The sequence below is a fragment of the Dendrobates tinctorius genome, unplaced genomic scaffold (genome assembly GCF_039654945.1).
Source record: "Dendrobates tinctorius isolate UK_male_01 unplaced genomic scaffold, ASM3965494v1 ptg000028l, whole genome shotgun sequence".
Classification (NCBI taxonomy): domain Eukaryota; kingdom Metazoa; phylum Chordata; class Amphibia; order Anura; family Dendrobatidae; genus Dendrobates; species Dendrobates tinctorius.
The window spans coordinates 22,298,366-22,312,163 of record NW_027361696.1 but is presented as its reverse complement, the minus strand read 5'-3'; the positions used below and the strand labels follow the sequence as shown (position 1 = coordinate 22,312,163).

The following is a 13,798-nucleotide window of genomic DNA, read 5'->3' as shown; positions in this document are numbered from 1 at the left end:
ATTATGTTTGGAGCATTATTTGGGCCCATAAGACAGTGGAGCTTCATCCATGGGGACCAACATATACTGTAGCATTATGTGGAGCTCATCATATACTGTTTCAAACATTATATGGGACCAATGATTCTGTATGGAGAAATAGATGGGCCTCGTCATGAGATGTAAAAAGTGAGGTATTTTTCATTGTACTATACCGCTATTTCTCTGCCGTATCGGAGCATGATGAGTTGTGGTATGTGTTAAAGGGGCGCTCTTTCGCCCAGGGCACATGAAAACCTGGAGCCAGCCCTCTCCCCCCCACAGTCTGTAGCCAAATAACCCCCATTTTTCAGTGCGTAACTTGTATTATGAAGTTAATTAAGGTTGACAAGCTTAAGTAAGAAGAATTGATGCTTTTGGCATTCAAATGGGCACTGTTGGTGTGTTTCCTGTCCTCCTCTCACTGCCGACTTTTATTCCCCATTGACTTACATTGGGTTTCGTGTTTCGGGACGACCCCGACTTTTCCCTATAATCGGACGATCTTGCTCGACCCGACTTTTGGAAAAGTCGGGTTTCACGAAACGAAACGCGACCCTAAAAAACCAAAAGTCGCTCAACTCTACTCTTGACTCCTTTATATTAACATTACTACGCTTTTTAGTAAAGTTCAGTCAAAGGCTCCACAGCATCTTAAAGAATGTCCGTATTTTTTCATAGAAAATGTTGAACATTACTAGACATTGCTTGGGTGCAATTACCTGTTACTGATACGCTGCCACCACCATCTAAAACAATGGATAAAATATTTTATTATACATAGCTGTCAAAGAAATGATGGGACTTTCTAGGACTTCACTGCGCGTTCAATGTTCTTTCAGAATAATGAGAAGCTTCCACATGACTGTGCCGGTACCGCAGCTTAGCCCCATTCAAGGAAAAGTTGCTGAACTTAGGTTGATTACCAAGACTCATGCAGACTATGGTTTAAATTGGACGAGTGCAATCTGCTAAAAAAAAATTGCACTCGGACAAATGTTATTCAGTGAGGCAGTGAGACCTAATCGGCATTAGAAAATAAGCACAGCATGCTCGATTTTGCTCCTGAAATTGGATAAGACAAACCAATTAAAAAATCTAAAAAAAACTGAAGGCCACAGCATGGCATCCGATTTTTAAGGATACATTACAATTCTGTAAAATAAGAAACTGTAAATGATCCTGTAAATGATTAATAACTGCTGCTGTAAAAAAATGTTTTGCATACAGATGACAAGTGAAAATAAAATTGTTCCACTTTTCTGGTTGAAAATCAGACTGATTTTTTTACACTGTCATGTGACCCCTTAGCTTTATTCTTGTTATGTTTGAAACAAATGCATTATTGACCACTCACTTGATCCTTTAGTCTTCCCTCCTCCTGTTCCAAGAATTCCATGCAGTATATTACCTTCAAACACAATTAAAATACAGAACATGATCCATTGTTCTCTACCATGGTGGAAAAATAACTTTTATGTGTACTTTTAATAGGTCTAAAAAAAATTAACTTCATGAATTTTAAAGAAATTTAAACTTTTTGCAAAAGTTTGTGAACTGTTGGGTAGGCAAACAAAACTGATGAACAAATAAAGGTGTATTATCCTGCAGCTGATTCTTCTACCATGTAACATCATATTCACTGCTGAAGTCAATTTACCTGCATCTGATAAAAGATTTCCTCCTGTATCTGTAAAAAAAAAATTTTTTAGGTTAGTAGCTTTTTAAAATTATTTATAACATAAGCTAAAACATTCAATATTTATACAACTGAGTAAATCTTTATATTTGTTACATTTGGACCCAGATCTGTAAGCTTCGGTTCTTACTTGATGGCATAGTTACTATGTACTGTATATAAGTTGAGCATTACATCCTCTTATCATATAGAAGAGTTTTCCCCATGATTACTCACTGAGAACTCCGGACACTAATGATTTTACCGGCCCGGTAGATTTTGACGTGCCACCTGTTCAGAGAGAAGAATATCATTAGTAAATGGCACTGGTAGATTGTCCGCTCTATTAGTTGCACTTTTAAGAAACATTTGCAAAAAAGACAGTTTTGAGTAACACAGAACTCAATTCTTTTTGATAAAGTTTTTCATATTTTTTACTTGTGTAATAATTCTGATGTCTTCATTTTTCAATCTAAGGGTCTGTTGTTATCATATTGTTATGGAAGTATACTTGTGATTTATATTTGTAGAGTGTCAGACATACAGAATGTCATGTCTACATGTGCTATCTATACTACTAGAGTAAGGAAGGGGTTAATGTGCTCATGCTTGCCATTCTTCACAATTAGACTGAGGTCGCAGGAAAGTGTTTTCTCTCATCCAAGAAATCGATCCAATTACGGTAATCACAATCTGATCAGGGTCTGATCAGATTTTAATCAGAGTGTGATCATAGTGTGGTTTGATTTTCTCAGAATGTTGAGAAGATAGAAAAAAGAAAATGTATTCATGTTTATATGTCATCCGAGTACACATCTACATAACTCACATACGCCAACCTGATACACTCTACACAACTTACATACTGTGTGATACCACATTATAAAATACACATACCAGTAAAACATAGATCAAATCCAAAATAGGGTCACTTTGTGTGGACGCTCTACTGTTTAGCACCTCAGGGGCTCTACAAATGAGACATGGCGCCCTCAATTTCATCAAAGACTGCGCTCTAAAACGTCACTCCTTCTTTTTGGAACTCAGCAGTGTACTCATACAGTAGCTTTCCCACACATATGAGGTATCGGTGTACTCAGGAGAAATTGCACAACAAATATTCGGATCCATTTTCTACTGTTAACCTTGTGAAAATCAAAAATTTTGCTCAAAAACAACATTTTTCTATGAAAAATGTTTTTTTTTTTTCTATTTTCACTGCTTAACATCATAAAATTCTGTGAAGCACCTGGGGGTTTAAGGCACTCATTACACCTCTAGAAAAAATCCTTTAGGGGTCTTGTTTCCAAAATGGGGTCATTTATGGGGGATTTCTACTGTTTAGACACATCAGGGATTATGTAAAAACGTGGCATGGTGTCCACTATCAATTCAAACCAATTTTTCTTTCTAAAAGTCAAATGGTGCTCCCTCCCTTCCAAGCCCTGCTGTGCACCGAAACAGTAGTTTTCCACAACATACTGGGTATCAGTGTACTCAGGAGAAATTGCACAACAAATAGTGTGGTCCATTTTTCTCCTGTTCCACCTGTGAAAATGCATAATTTGGGGCTAAAGCAACACTATTAAGGGAAAAAGTAAAATGTTAATTTTTTCCTTCCACATTGCTTTAAATACTATGAAGCACCTGTAGGGTTAATAAACTTATGGAATGAGGTTTTGAGTATTTTCTGTAATATAGGCCCCATGAAGTCACTTCAAATGTGATGTGCTCCCTAAAAAAATTGCTTTTATAAATTTTGTTGGAAAAATGAGAAATTGCTGATGATAAACTTTTAACGTTTATGCATTTCAAACAAAACAAAATGTGTTTCAAAAATGATGCTGATGTGAAGTAGACAGGTGGTAAATACAACATATTAACTATACTGTCAGATTAGCTGATCGCTGCGCTCTGCAAACGACTTTTGACCAGCCTCTACACTAATCTGCACCTCCCACTCCCGACTCCAAGTCTTCTCCCACGCTGCACCAATCCTCTGGAATGCTCTACTCCAAGAAATTAGGACTATTCGAAACTTATACAGTTTTAGGCGCTCCCTCAAAACACATTTGTTCAGAGCAGCCTATCACGTTCCCTAATGAAAGTCATTTTATGTGTAAGTGTGTGTAGCCCATTCATGATCTCTATCCCCCACTCCCTCAAGATGGCTGGATCATCATTGTAAATACACACCTGTACTTTGTATCTCCCCCACCTCATTGTAGATTGTAAGCACTCATGAGCAGGGTCATTTTATTTGCTTTAATTATTGTATTATTGTTAACGTTGTTACTTATGACTGTTGTGTTTGAAACTGTTAAACTGTAAAGCGCTGCGGAATATGTTGGCGCTATATAAATAAAGATTATTATTCTTTTGTGTGATATAACGATTTAACTCTCTGATTTAAGGACATTAAAATCAAAAGTTGGAAAATTGCAAAATTTTCAAAATTTTCAAAATTTTTGGTACATATCCGATATTTTCTCATATAAATGCAAAAATATCATCCTAAATTTACCATTAAAATAAAGTACAGTGTGTCACGAAAAAAAAATCTTGGAATCACAGAGATTGGTTGAAGTGTTCCAGAGAGAGATGCCGCATCTCTTTTCCTCCGTTCATATTACCATATAAGGTGACACTGGTCAGAATTCTAAAATTTGGTCTGGTCAACAAGGTGAAAACAGACTGGGGGTGAAGGAGTTAAAAAGCACTTAGAAAAACAAAAAAAAATTAAAATGTTCTAACTACTATTAGTTTTATCACTGCTATTATTATTAGCCACAACTTCCACACGTTGTACTATTATTACTAGTTAACATTAATACTTTTCTGAACCCTTTTCCTAGTTATTGCTATAATATCAGCACCACAACTACCAACCAAAACTACAGCAGTCGCTACTCTGCTTTCATTACAACTACTTCTGTGGTGACAATACTTATAATAATAATAATAATAAATTTTATTTTTATAGCGCCGACATATTCCGCAGCACTTTACATTTCAGAGGGGATTTGAACAGACAATAGACATTACAGCATAACAATAATCACATACAGTAGATTATAACAAATACCAAGAGGAGTGAGGGCCCTGCTCGCAAGCTTACAGTCTATGAGGAAAGAGGTAGACACGAAAGGTGGGTGGTAACAGTTGCCCTGATTGTATGGACCAGCCATAATGTTAAGTGTGTAACAGTACAGACACAGAGGGCTAATGGATGCATAAAGCATGTGGGAACATGATGCTGGGAACCTGGTTATGGTAAAACTTTTGGCTCTGCCACACAGGGATAGGTTAGGTTAATGTGTTGAGGCGATAGGCCAGTCTGAATAAATGCGTTTTCAGGACACGCTTAAAATTGTGGGGATTGGGGACTAATCGTATTGACCTGGGAAGTGCATTCCAAAGAATTGGCGCGGCACGTGTAAAGTCTTGGAGACGGGAGTGGGAGGTTCTGACTATTGAGGATACTAACCTCAGGTCATCAGCAGAACGGAGGGCGCGGGTAGGGTGGTATACTGAAACAAGGGAGGAGATGTAGGGTGGTGCTGAGCCATGGAGGGCTTTGTGGGTGAGGGTAATAAGTTTATACTGAATTCTGGAGTGGATGGGTAGCCAGTGTAATGACTGGCACAAGGTAGAGGCATCGGTGTAACGATTGGTGAGGAATATGATCCTGGCTGCAGCATTCAAGACAGATTGGAGAGGGGAGAGTTTGGTAAGAGGGAGACCGATTAGAAGAGAGTTACAATACTTCTACTACTACTGCCACCAAACAGACACTCACCAACCAGCCCTCCTGCCGAGTCTCCGACATCTTTCAGCACATCACCTTTTTTAAAAAAAGATATAGAAATAATAATTTCCTTCATATGTGAATTATTACACTTCAAATGTCTTCAAACTCTCCTGCGTTTAATTCTGTAGAATATCGATACCAGTTATGACTCTACAGCTAGTTTTCAGATTCAAAAGATTTTACTAAACTATCATCACATGGCGCTTGTACGAAACCACACTTAACTTAGCATCATACTGAGAAACAGATATATCTGTAGTCGAGCACGACCAAAGTCTGACATATCGGTGTCGGATAGAGTGTGTAAGGAACAGTGATATGGTTATACACATGAGACTTCATATACCGCTCAAGATACAACTGCCAAGGAAATTTACCTGCATTTGATAATAGATTTCCTCCAGCATCTGAAAAAAATACAATTTTTTAAATAGTAACTTTTTAAAATTATTTATACCCCAACCTAAAAAAATAGACATAACGTATGTTATTTACAACAAAATAAATCCTTTTATATTAAATCCTTTAATCCTTTTATATGAGGAAGCATTGGTTCATTGACATAGTTACTATGTATTTAAAGAAGCCCTCCTCCTCCCATCAAAGTTTTTATCCTCTTAATAAATTTTGCAGCCATCATAGTATATGACAATGTGTACTTTACGATTGCTCATTTTGCCTTTTCACTCAGTTAATTTTGATCTTTTCCATTAGGTCTATGACATCACATGATTAAAAACTGACTAGCTGAATCCTTCTAAGCTTGACTAGCTGAATCCTTCTAAGCTATATGTAGAAACAGGAGGTCTCTTTTCCCTGCATGAGTCATCATTAGGACAACAATTCTATATTAATGCTAAGTCCTTGGCAAGGCTGAGGAGGGAACAGCTGGGAAAGGAGGTGAAGATTGGAGAAGAGAAGAATTAGTTTGGTAGAAAGGTAAAATGAGCAATTGGAAGTACACAGCACTGTATAATATGACAACTGCAATATATTAAGAAAATAAAACCTTTGATGGGAGTTGTTCTTTAACTCATGAATTGCATTCTCCTATCATATGGAAGAGTCTTCCCCATCATTACTCACTGAGTACTCCAGACACTATTCCTTGTACTGGCCCAGTAGCTGATGTGCTGCCACCTGTTCCGAGAGAAGAATATTATTAGTAAATTGTCCCACTTTTCTAGGTGGAAATCAGACCCATTTTTTATGCTATTTTTGGAAATTTTGTGTTAACAATTAAAGAGGTGGAGTCCTCATTTCTTGCTTTCTTTTATACCCTTTATTTTATCACTCATTTTGATCAGAAGGCCACCTATTACCAAATAATAATTATAGGATTCTTTTAACCTTCAGAGTCCTCACTTGTTATTTCATGGAAAACCTGATGGTGCTGATAATTTTTCTAATTCATCATCACCAATATTTTTTTTATACCTACTGAAGTATTTGAAGGTCATTTACATTTTTACTTTTTATTGTCGCTTGCTACAAATAGTTTTTATTTCAAGTTATTGAAGTGAAGATGTGATTAACCATTTAATTCAGTTAATGGAGCCCTAGGAGCTGCAAGGAAAAGTAAAAAATGGTCAAGTAAGAATAGTCTAAAAGCCAGACACAATGGATGTGAAATACTGAAGAATATGACATATACACCTTGTTTACCCATTGCCATTGATCCATACGCCATTTCCTTTGAGTACCCAATAGTTAGGAGACTGAAAGGTGTTGTGGGATGTTGGACTGTGTTGGAACTGAAGCCTCCACCATAACTATATTCTAACCAGGAATTTTCAGATTGAGCGAATGGCTGCCACTTTGTATTTTGTAGAGGTTTCCCATTAAATAAGAATCCAGATACCCTTGAGTTCTTCTCTATAATAATGGCCAAACTAGTGTCAAAATCCTTCTGTCCAATGAGGCTGTAATTAAAGTTGAAGAATTCAATGTCCGAGATACTGGTCAGGAAAGATACAAAGGGTTTGACTTGAAAATTTCCACCAGTGTTATAAAGCAAGACCTGAATTCTCTCTGTGCTGTGGATTGATAAGGGCTTGGAAGCAGAGCTTTCAAATGTGCTAATTTTTCCTGCTTCCAGGTTGGTCTTTAATTTTTTTATGCTTAATTTGTACTCAAGGTAAGTGGATTTAGGAGGCAAGACAAGAGCTAAATCATAATTAGACTGGAAGGAAAATCCTGGGACAAAGTACGAAGTTCCCCAGTTATCTACAGGCAGGAGATGCTCATGAACGTGACAGCAACCTCCATTACCAGGAACACATGAATGGCCAGATAAGACATCTTATTACAGGAGGTAGGGTCAGTGCCCACAAAAAGTGGCTGTCTCAAAAAATGTTTTTTCTCAAAAAATTTATACCTCAAAAAACGTATAAATAGAGAGCCTGAACCAACAATTAAATTAAGCCAATAATAGAACATACCTTAACTAATTCAATATACAGCTTGATTGATCTTAATCAAATATGAATGTATTAATCCACAGTCTATTATATCATTTATCTCAGATGGTTTATACACAAATACTCCAAGAACGAAAACTAACACATAAATACACAAAAGCTTAATCATATACACACAGCGTCATAGATAACACTTAAATATCACTTCCCCAGAGAGCATAAATAGTCATTCAGGTATAATATCCATGCCAATAAACCCACTAGATGTGTTAATTGGTCACAAAAGACTGCTAATGCCATATTCAGAATACATCAGGATATAATGATCCATATTTAAACAGCACAGGAGATGCAACAGTATGAAAAGTACTTGCCAACCATCAATATATACAAAAGAAGCAAATACTTCTCAGCCATAAATAGGAAGACAACCCATATTCAATAGCAAAAGAGTTGCAACAATTTGAAAAAATACTTGTCAGCCATAAATACATAAAAGAGGCAAATACTTTTCAGCCATAGATAGAAGAAAAACCAGATGCAAATCCCCCTCTAGATAGTTGAGGGATCATCAGGGGATCAAAGTGGGGGTCTCATCTCCTCCAGAGGCCAAAAGAGCAATGCAGTGTGCGGCGTCATGCGTCGGATTTTTCTTCTATCTACGGAGGATAAGCATTTGCTAGTTTTTCGGTTTATACCGTATTTTTTAGATTATAAGACAAATTTTTTCTTCCAAATTTGGGAGAAAAATGGGGTGCGTCTTATAATGCAAAGCAAGCTCAACAGGAGGGTTAGGCAGCAACAGAAGTGCGCTGATGAAGCGGTGCCTGGGTGCTCATTAGATGTTGGCGCCCATTCAATTCCCAGCCTTGTGCTTCTGGAGAATGCTGCCGGAGGTGGCGCATGTGCAGGCTGAGATCTCGAGACAAGATCTCGTTTCCCAATATCTCAATCTGCAGGGAACTGAATGGCAAATGAGACTCCGCTCACCAGTGCCGACATCTAATGACCCACCATTCCTGCCGCTGCTGGCTTCCTGGAGCAGGGACCCTGACTCCACCGCCACCACCTCCCCAGGTAGGCTACTGTTAAAACTGATTTTAACACACCCTGCAATTTTATTTAAAACATGGTTTTTCCTATTTTCCACTCAAAAATTTTTTACATGTCTTATAGTCCGATGTGTCTTATAATCCGCAAAATATGGTATATCCTCAAAATAAGGAAGGCATTTAGTGAGATATAGATGGACACTGTTGGTGTTAGCTAGATCCAGCCTATGACCACATGGAGCTGAATAAATGAAGTACATTATTTGATTCATTGGTATAGCCTTATACCAAGAATGCAAATATCATACTTCATTGTTACAGCTCCATTTGGTTGTGGACTGAAACTTTGCACCACCACCAGTGTCCATTCATGTAGGGTATCTAATGATACTTTTTGTCTGCTTCTAGTATGGTTTAGCACACTAAGACTGAGGTTTGAGGGAATCGGTAGCAACATAATCCAGCCACTTTACATTATTTGCCAGTATTAGAGTTGTCCCAATGTAGAAAAACTCTCAAATGTGAGCACTTTCTCATGTCTTTTACGCTTTTCCATACTTACTCTATGTGCGCCATTTATCTGGTTTCCCTACGTGTTTTTGAGTTCTGAGTTGATTGCTCTGCTGGATATCTTCAGTAATCATGATGAGTCTTTGAGCTGCTACACTAAGATATCATTGCAATCATAGTCCAACGTTGCCCATTTTTGGTGTGTTTAATGCAAATACTGCAGATGCTAATGCAAAATAATGCAGATACTTACCCATCATGTAATACCATCAGGAGGCGTCTGACAGGGTCTAAATTTATTCTACAGCTGGACACCAAACCTAACCATCCAGTCAATGTAATTAAGAAGAAGGAGTTCTAGATGTGATGACTTGGCTCCCACAGAGCCCTGATCTTTCATCATCCCATCTGTCAGAAATCACATAAAGAGACAGAAGGATCCGCACAAGACTCATTCACAGAAGATCTGAGGCAGTTCTCCAAGATCTTTGATACAACCTTCTGACAAGTTCCTTCAAAAACTGTGTGCAAGTGACAAGTGACAGAGTAGAAGTGATAAAGGTGAAGAGTGGTCATGCCAACTTTCTTTTGTCTGATTGATTGCAATATGTAGGCTTTGTGTACTGATAAGTAAATTATAACAACACCCCCTAAGGGATTATCATTCACAAATTTCTTTGACTTAGGGTCATTATAAAATATATTCTTTAAAATATAACCTAAAAAGGTTTGCGCTCATAAACATTACTGTAATTGGTATTTTAAAACCCTCACCATTTTGTTTCCCATTTTTATCAAATGTAAATGTCAAGCTTCCTATTAAGAAGAAAAGAAAGGTGTTACTACTTGTTGGATATTTTTCCTACTCTATAAACAGCACTCCATGTGGTCAGACAAGGTATTACAAGTAAAGCTCAACAATGATTTACACACATTTATTTTTATACATCACCTGTCGCTGGTAATCCTCCCTTTATGTCTGAAAGCAAAAAAAGGGTTTTATTGGCTGTTTATTTAAGCTTAAAAATTTATTTTTTAAAAGAAATGCAATTTTCACGTTACAATACTAAACTTGTGTAGACTTACTTGTTTGTATCTGCTGCTGTCCTGCTGTTCCCTGAAATCCTCCTGGGGCACCATTTACTAAAGAATAAATAGTACAACTTACAGTTTTTATGATAAGTTATGCTTTAGTGTGTCACCAGATCCCAGAGCTTAATAATCATTAGGTGAAAAAAAATTATAATATTCCCCTGGCCCATTACCGGTCATGTGCTAAAGATCTACTCAAGCCTGAGAGCCCCGATGCATAGTAAATATGCAGGAAATCATGTGCCAAAGGAAAGAAGGACTGGATGCACCTTGGTGGTGTGACAGGTGAATCAGTGAGTATTAATATTTTTTTTTCAATCTCTTTGAACATCAAATTGGTAGCCATCCGCTGAATTTGGAGAAAGTCTATGACAAAAAAATAGTTTCTAAGGATTTAGATTTTGGGGGAAAACTGGAGGGAAATTCAGTTTTCCTGAAACCCATTTGCTCTTCTATACTTTTTGGTGTTTTTATTTTTCGCAATAAGGTTCTGTTGACATCAGGTCATTATAGAAGTATATTTGTGATTCGCAATTTCAACATGTCAAACATATAAAACAACTTCATGTATGCCAAGCAGAATATCCTGATTGCACAGAAATCTTGTAGTATGGCAAATTTCCTGGTAGATAAAGAAGGAAATCCAGCAGCGAAGATCCTTAAGATTCTTAGCTTATTTCATGTCCAATAAAACCACCACATAGATAACTGCAGACGCTTTTCTGACTTCGTCTTTACTCATTACATCATTGCATTGAGTAAAGAAGGAGTCGGAAATTTGTCTGCGGTTATCATGCCGATGGTTGGGAGTTTAAGAATTTTGAGAATCTACGTTGCTGGATTTGCTTGTTTAGCCTCATATCTATTTGTACTTATGAAGTTTGATTATGTCGTTCATTGATTCTCATTGTAACAAGATCTTTTTAATTTCTTGACTCTTTTACATTAACATTATGGACTACGCTTTTCAGTAAAGTTTAGTCAAAGGTTCCACAACATCTTAAAGAATGTCCATATTTTTTCATAGAAAATGTTGAACATTACTAGACATTGCTTGGATGCAATTACCTGTTACTGATACACTGCCACCACCATCTAAAACAATGGATAAAATATTTTATTATACATAGCAGTCAAAGAAACAACGGTACTTTGTAGGACTTAACCGCTCCTTCAATATTCTATCAGAATTATGAGAAGCTTCCACATGACTGTGCCAGTACCGCAGCTTAGCCCCATTCAAGGAAAAGTTGTGGAACTTGGGTTGATTACCAAGACTCGTGCAGGCCATGGTATAAATTGGATGAGTGCAATCCGATAAAAAAATTGTACTTGGACGAATGTTATTCAGTGAGGCAGTGAGACCTAATCGGCATTAGAAAATAATCACAGCATTCTTGATTTTGCTCCTGAAATTGGATAAGACTCACCCATTAAAAAATCTAAAAGAATTGAAGGCCACAGAATAGCATCCGATTTTTAAGGATACATTACAATTATGTAAAATAGGAAACTGTAAATGATTAATAACTGCTGATGTAAAAAAAAAAAACATGTTGCGTACAGATGACAAGTGAGAATAAAATTGTTCCACTTTTCCGGTTGAAAATCAGACCCATTTTTTATACTGTCATGTGACCCCTTAGCTGTATTCTTGTTTGGTTTGAAACAAATGTATTTGTGACCACTCACTTAATCCACTATCAGAATTATGAGAAGCTTCCACATGACTGTGCCAGTACCGCAGCTTAGCCCCATTCAAGGAAAAGTTGTGGAACTTGGGTTGATTACCAAGACTCGTGCAGGCCATGGTATAAATTGGATGAGTGCAATCCGATAAAAAAATTGTACTTGGACGAATGTTATTCAGTGAGGCAGTGAGACCTAATCGGCATTAGAAAATAATCACAGCATTCTTGATTTTGCTCCTGAAATTGGATAAGACTCACCCATTAAAAAATCTAAAAGAATTGAAGGCCACAGAATAGCATCCGATTTTTAAGGATACATTACAATTATGTAAAATAGGAAACTGTAAATGATTAATAACTGCTGATGTAAAAAAAAAAAACATGTTGCGTACAGATGACAAGTGAGAATAAAATTGTTCCACTTTTCCGGTTGAAAATCAGACCCATTTTTTATACTGTCATGTGACCCCTTAGCTGTATTCTTGTTTGGTTTGAAACAAATGTATTTGTGACCACTCACTTAATCCACTAGTCGTCCCACCTGCTGTTCCACCAATTCCATTCAGTACATCACCTTCAAACACAATTAAAATGCAGAACATGATCCATTGTTCTCTAACATGGTGGAAAGAGAACTTTTATGTGTACTTTTTACAGGTCTACAATTAACTTCATTAACTTACTTAATTCTAAAGAAACTTAAACTATTTGCAAAAGTTTGTGAACTGTTGTGTAGGCAAACAAAACTGATGAAGAAATGAAGGTGTATTATCAAGCAGCTGATTCTTCAACCATGCATCATCATATTCACTGCTGAAGTCAATTTACCTGCATCTGATAAAAGATTTCCTCCTGTATCTGTAAAAAAAAAAATACAATTTTAGGTTAGTAACTTTTTAAAATTATTTCTAATATAAGCTAAAAAATTCAATATTTACAACTGAGTAAATCTTTATATTTGCTACATTTGGACCCAAATCTGGAAGCTTCGGTTCTTACTTGTTGGCATAGTAACTATGTATATAAGTCAAGCATTACATCCTCTTATCATATAGAAGAGCCTTCCCCATGATTACTCACTGAGTACTCCGGACACTAATGTTTTTACCGGCCCGGTAGATGATGACGTGCCACCTGTTCAGATAGAAGAATATCATTAGTAAATGGCACTGGTAAATTGTCCGCTCTATTAGTTGCAGCACTTGTAAGAAACATTTGCAGATAAGACAGTCTGAGTTTTGAGTAACGCATAACTCAATTATTTTTTCACATTTTTTTGTTTTGTAATAATTCTGATGTCTTAATTTTTCAATCTAAGGGTCTGTTGTTATCATATTGTTGTGGAAGTATAATTGTCATTTATGTTTTTGAAACACAGAAAAACACAGTATAACAAATGTATAAAAATGCTCTGTTTTAAAAAAGTAGCAGTAAACAGCAAGTGCTAGTAAAAGGATGATAACAAAACAGGGTATTTGATTGATACTTTTTTTGCAAAAAATGTATACTCAGCCGATCTACCAAAC

At 36.7% G+C, this 13,798-nt stretch overlaps 1 protein-coding gene across 24 annotated transcripts in view; it reads right to left on the bottom strand.

Moving 5' to 3' along the window:
* The window catches only part of LOC141085206 (uncharacterized), a 144,940-nt gene that overhangs the window by 28,419 nt on the left and 102,723 nt on the right, over nucleotides 1–13,798 (bottom strand). For 17 of the 24 annotated variants that reach the window (XM_073570452.1, XM_073570442.1, XM_073570441.1 and 14 more), the window contains 14 exons: nucleotides 13,353–13,406; nucleotides 13,101–13,130; nucleotides 12,793–12,846; nucleotides 11,650–11,676; nucleotides 10,576–10,632; nucleotides 10,442–10,468; nucleotides 10,264–10,305; nucleotides 6,594–6,647; nucleotides 5,885–5,914; nucleotides 5,496–5,540; nucleotides 1,934–1,987; nucleotides 1,679–1,708; nucleotides 1,376–1,429; nucleotides 741–767 (listed from right to left, as the gene is read on the bottom strand). The exons of 2 other annotated variants lie outside the window; for them this stretch is intronic. In XM_073570452.1, coding sequence (XP_073426553.1) covers nucleotides 741–767; nucleotides 1,376–1,429; nucleotides 1,679–1,708; nucleotides 1,934–1,987; nucleotides 5,496–5,540; nucleotides 5,885–5,914; nucleotides 6,594–6,647; nucleotides 10,264–10,305; nucleotides 10,442–10,468; nucleotides 10,576–10,632; nucleotides 11,650–11,676; nucleotides 12,793–12,846; nucleotides 13,101–13,130; nucleotides 13,353–13,406 — 585 coding nt within the window. The remainder of the gene's footprint in view (nucleotides 1–740; nucleotides 768–1,375; nucleotides 1,430–1,678; nucleotides 1,709–1,933; nucleotides 1,988–5,495; nucleotides 5,541–5,884; nucleotides 5,915–6,593; nucleotides 6,648–10,263; nucleotides 10,306–10,441; nucleotides 10,469–10,575; nucleotides 10,633–11,649; nucleotides 11,677–12,792; nucleotides 12,847–13,100; nucleotides 13,131–13,352; nucleotides 13,407–13,798) is intronic. 5 more of the 24 variants (XM_073570439.1, XM_073570432.1, XM_073570433.1 and 2 more) reach the window with 5 other exon arrangements.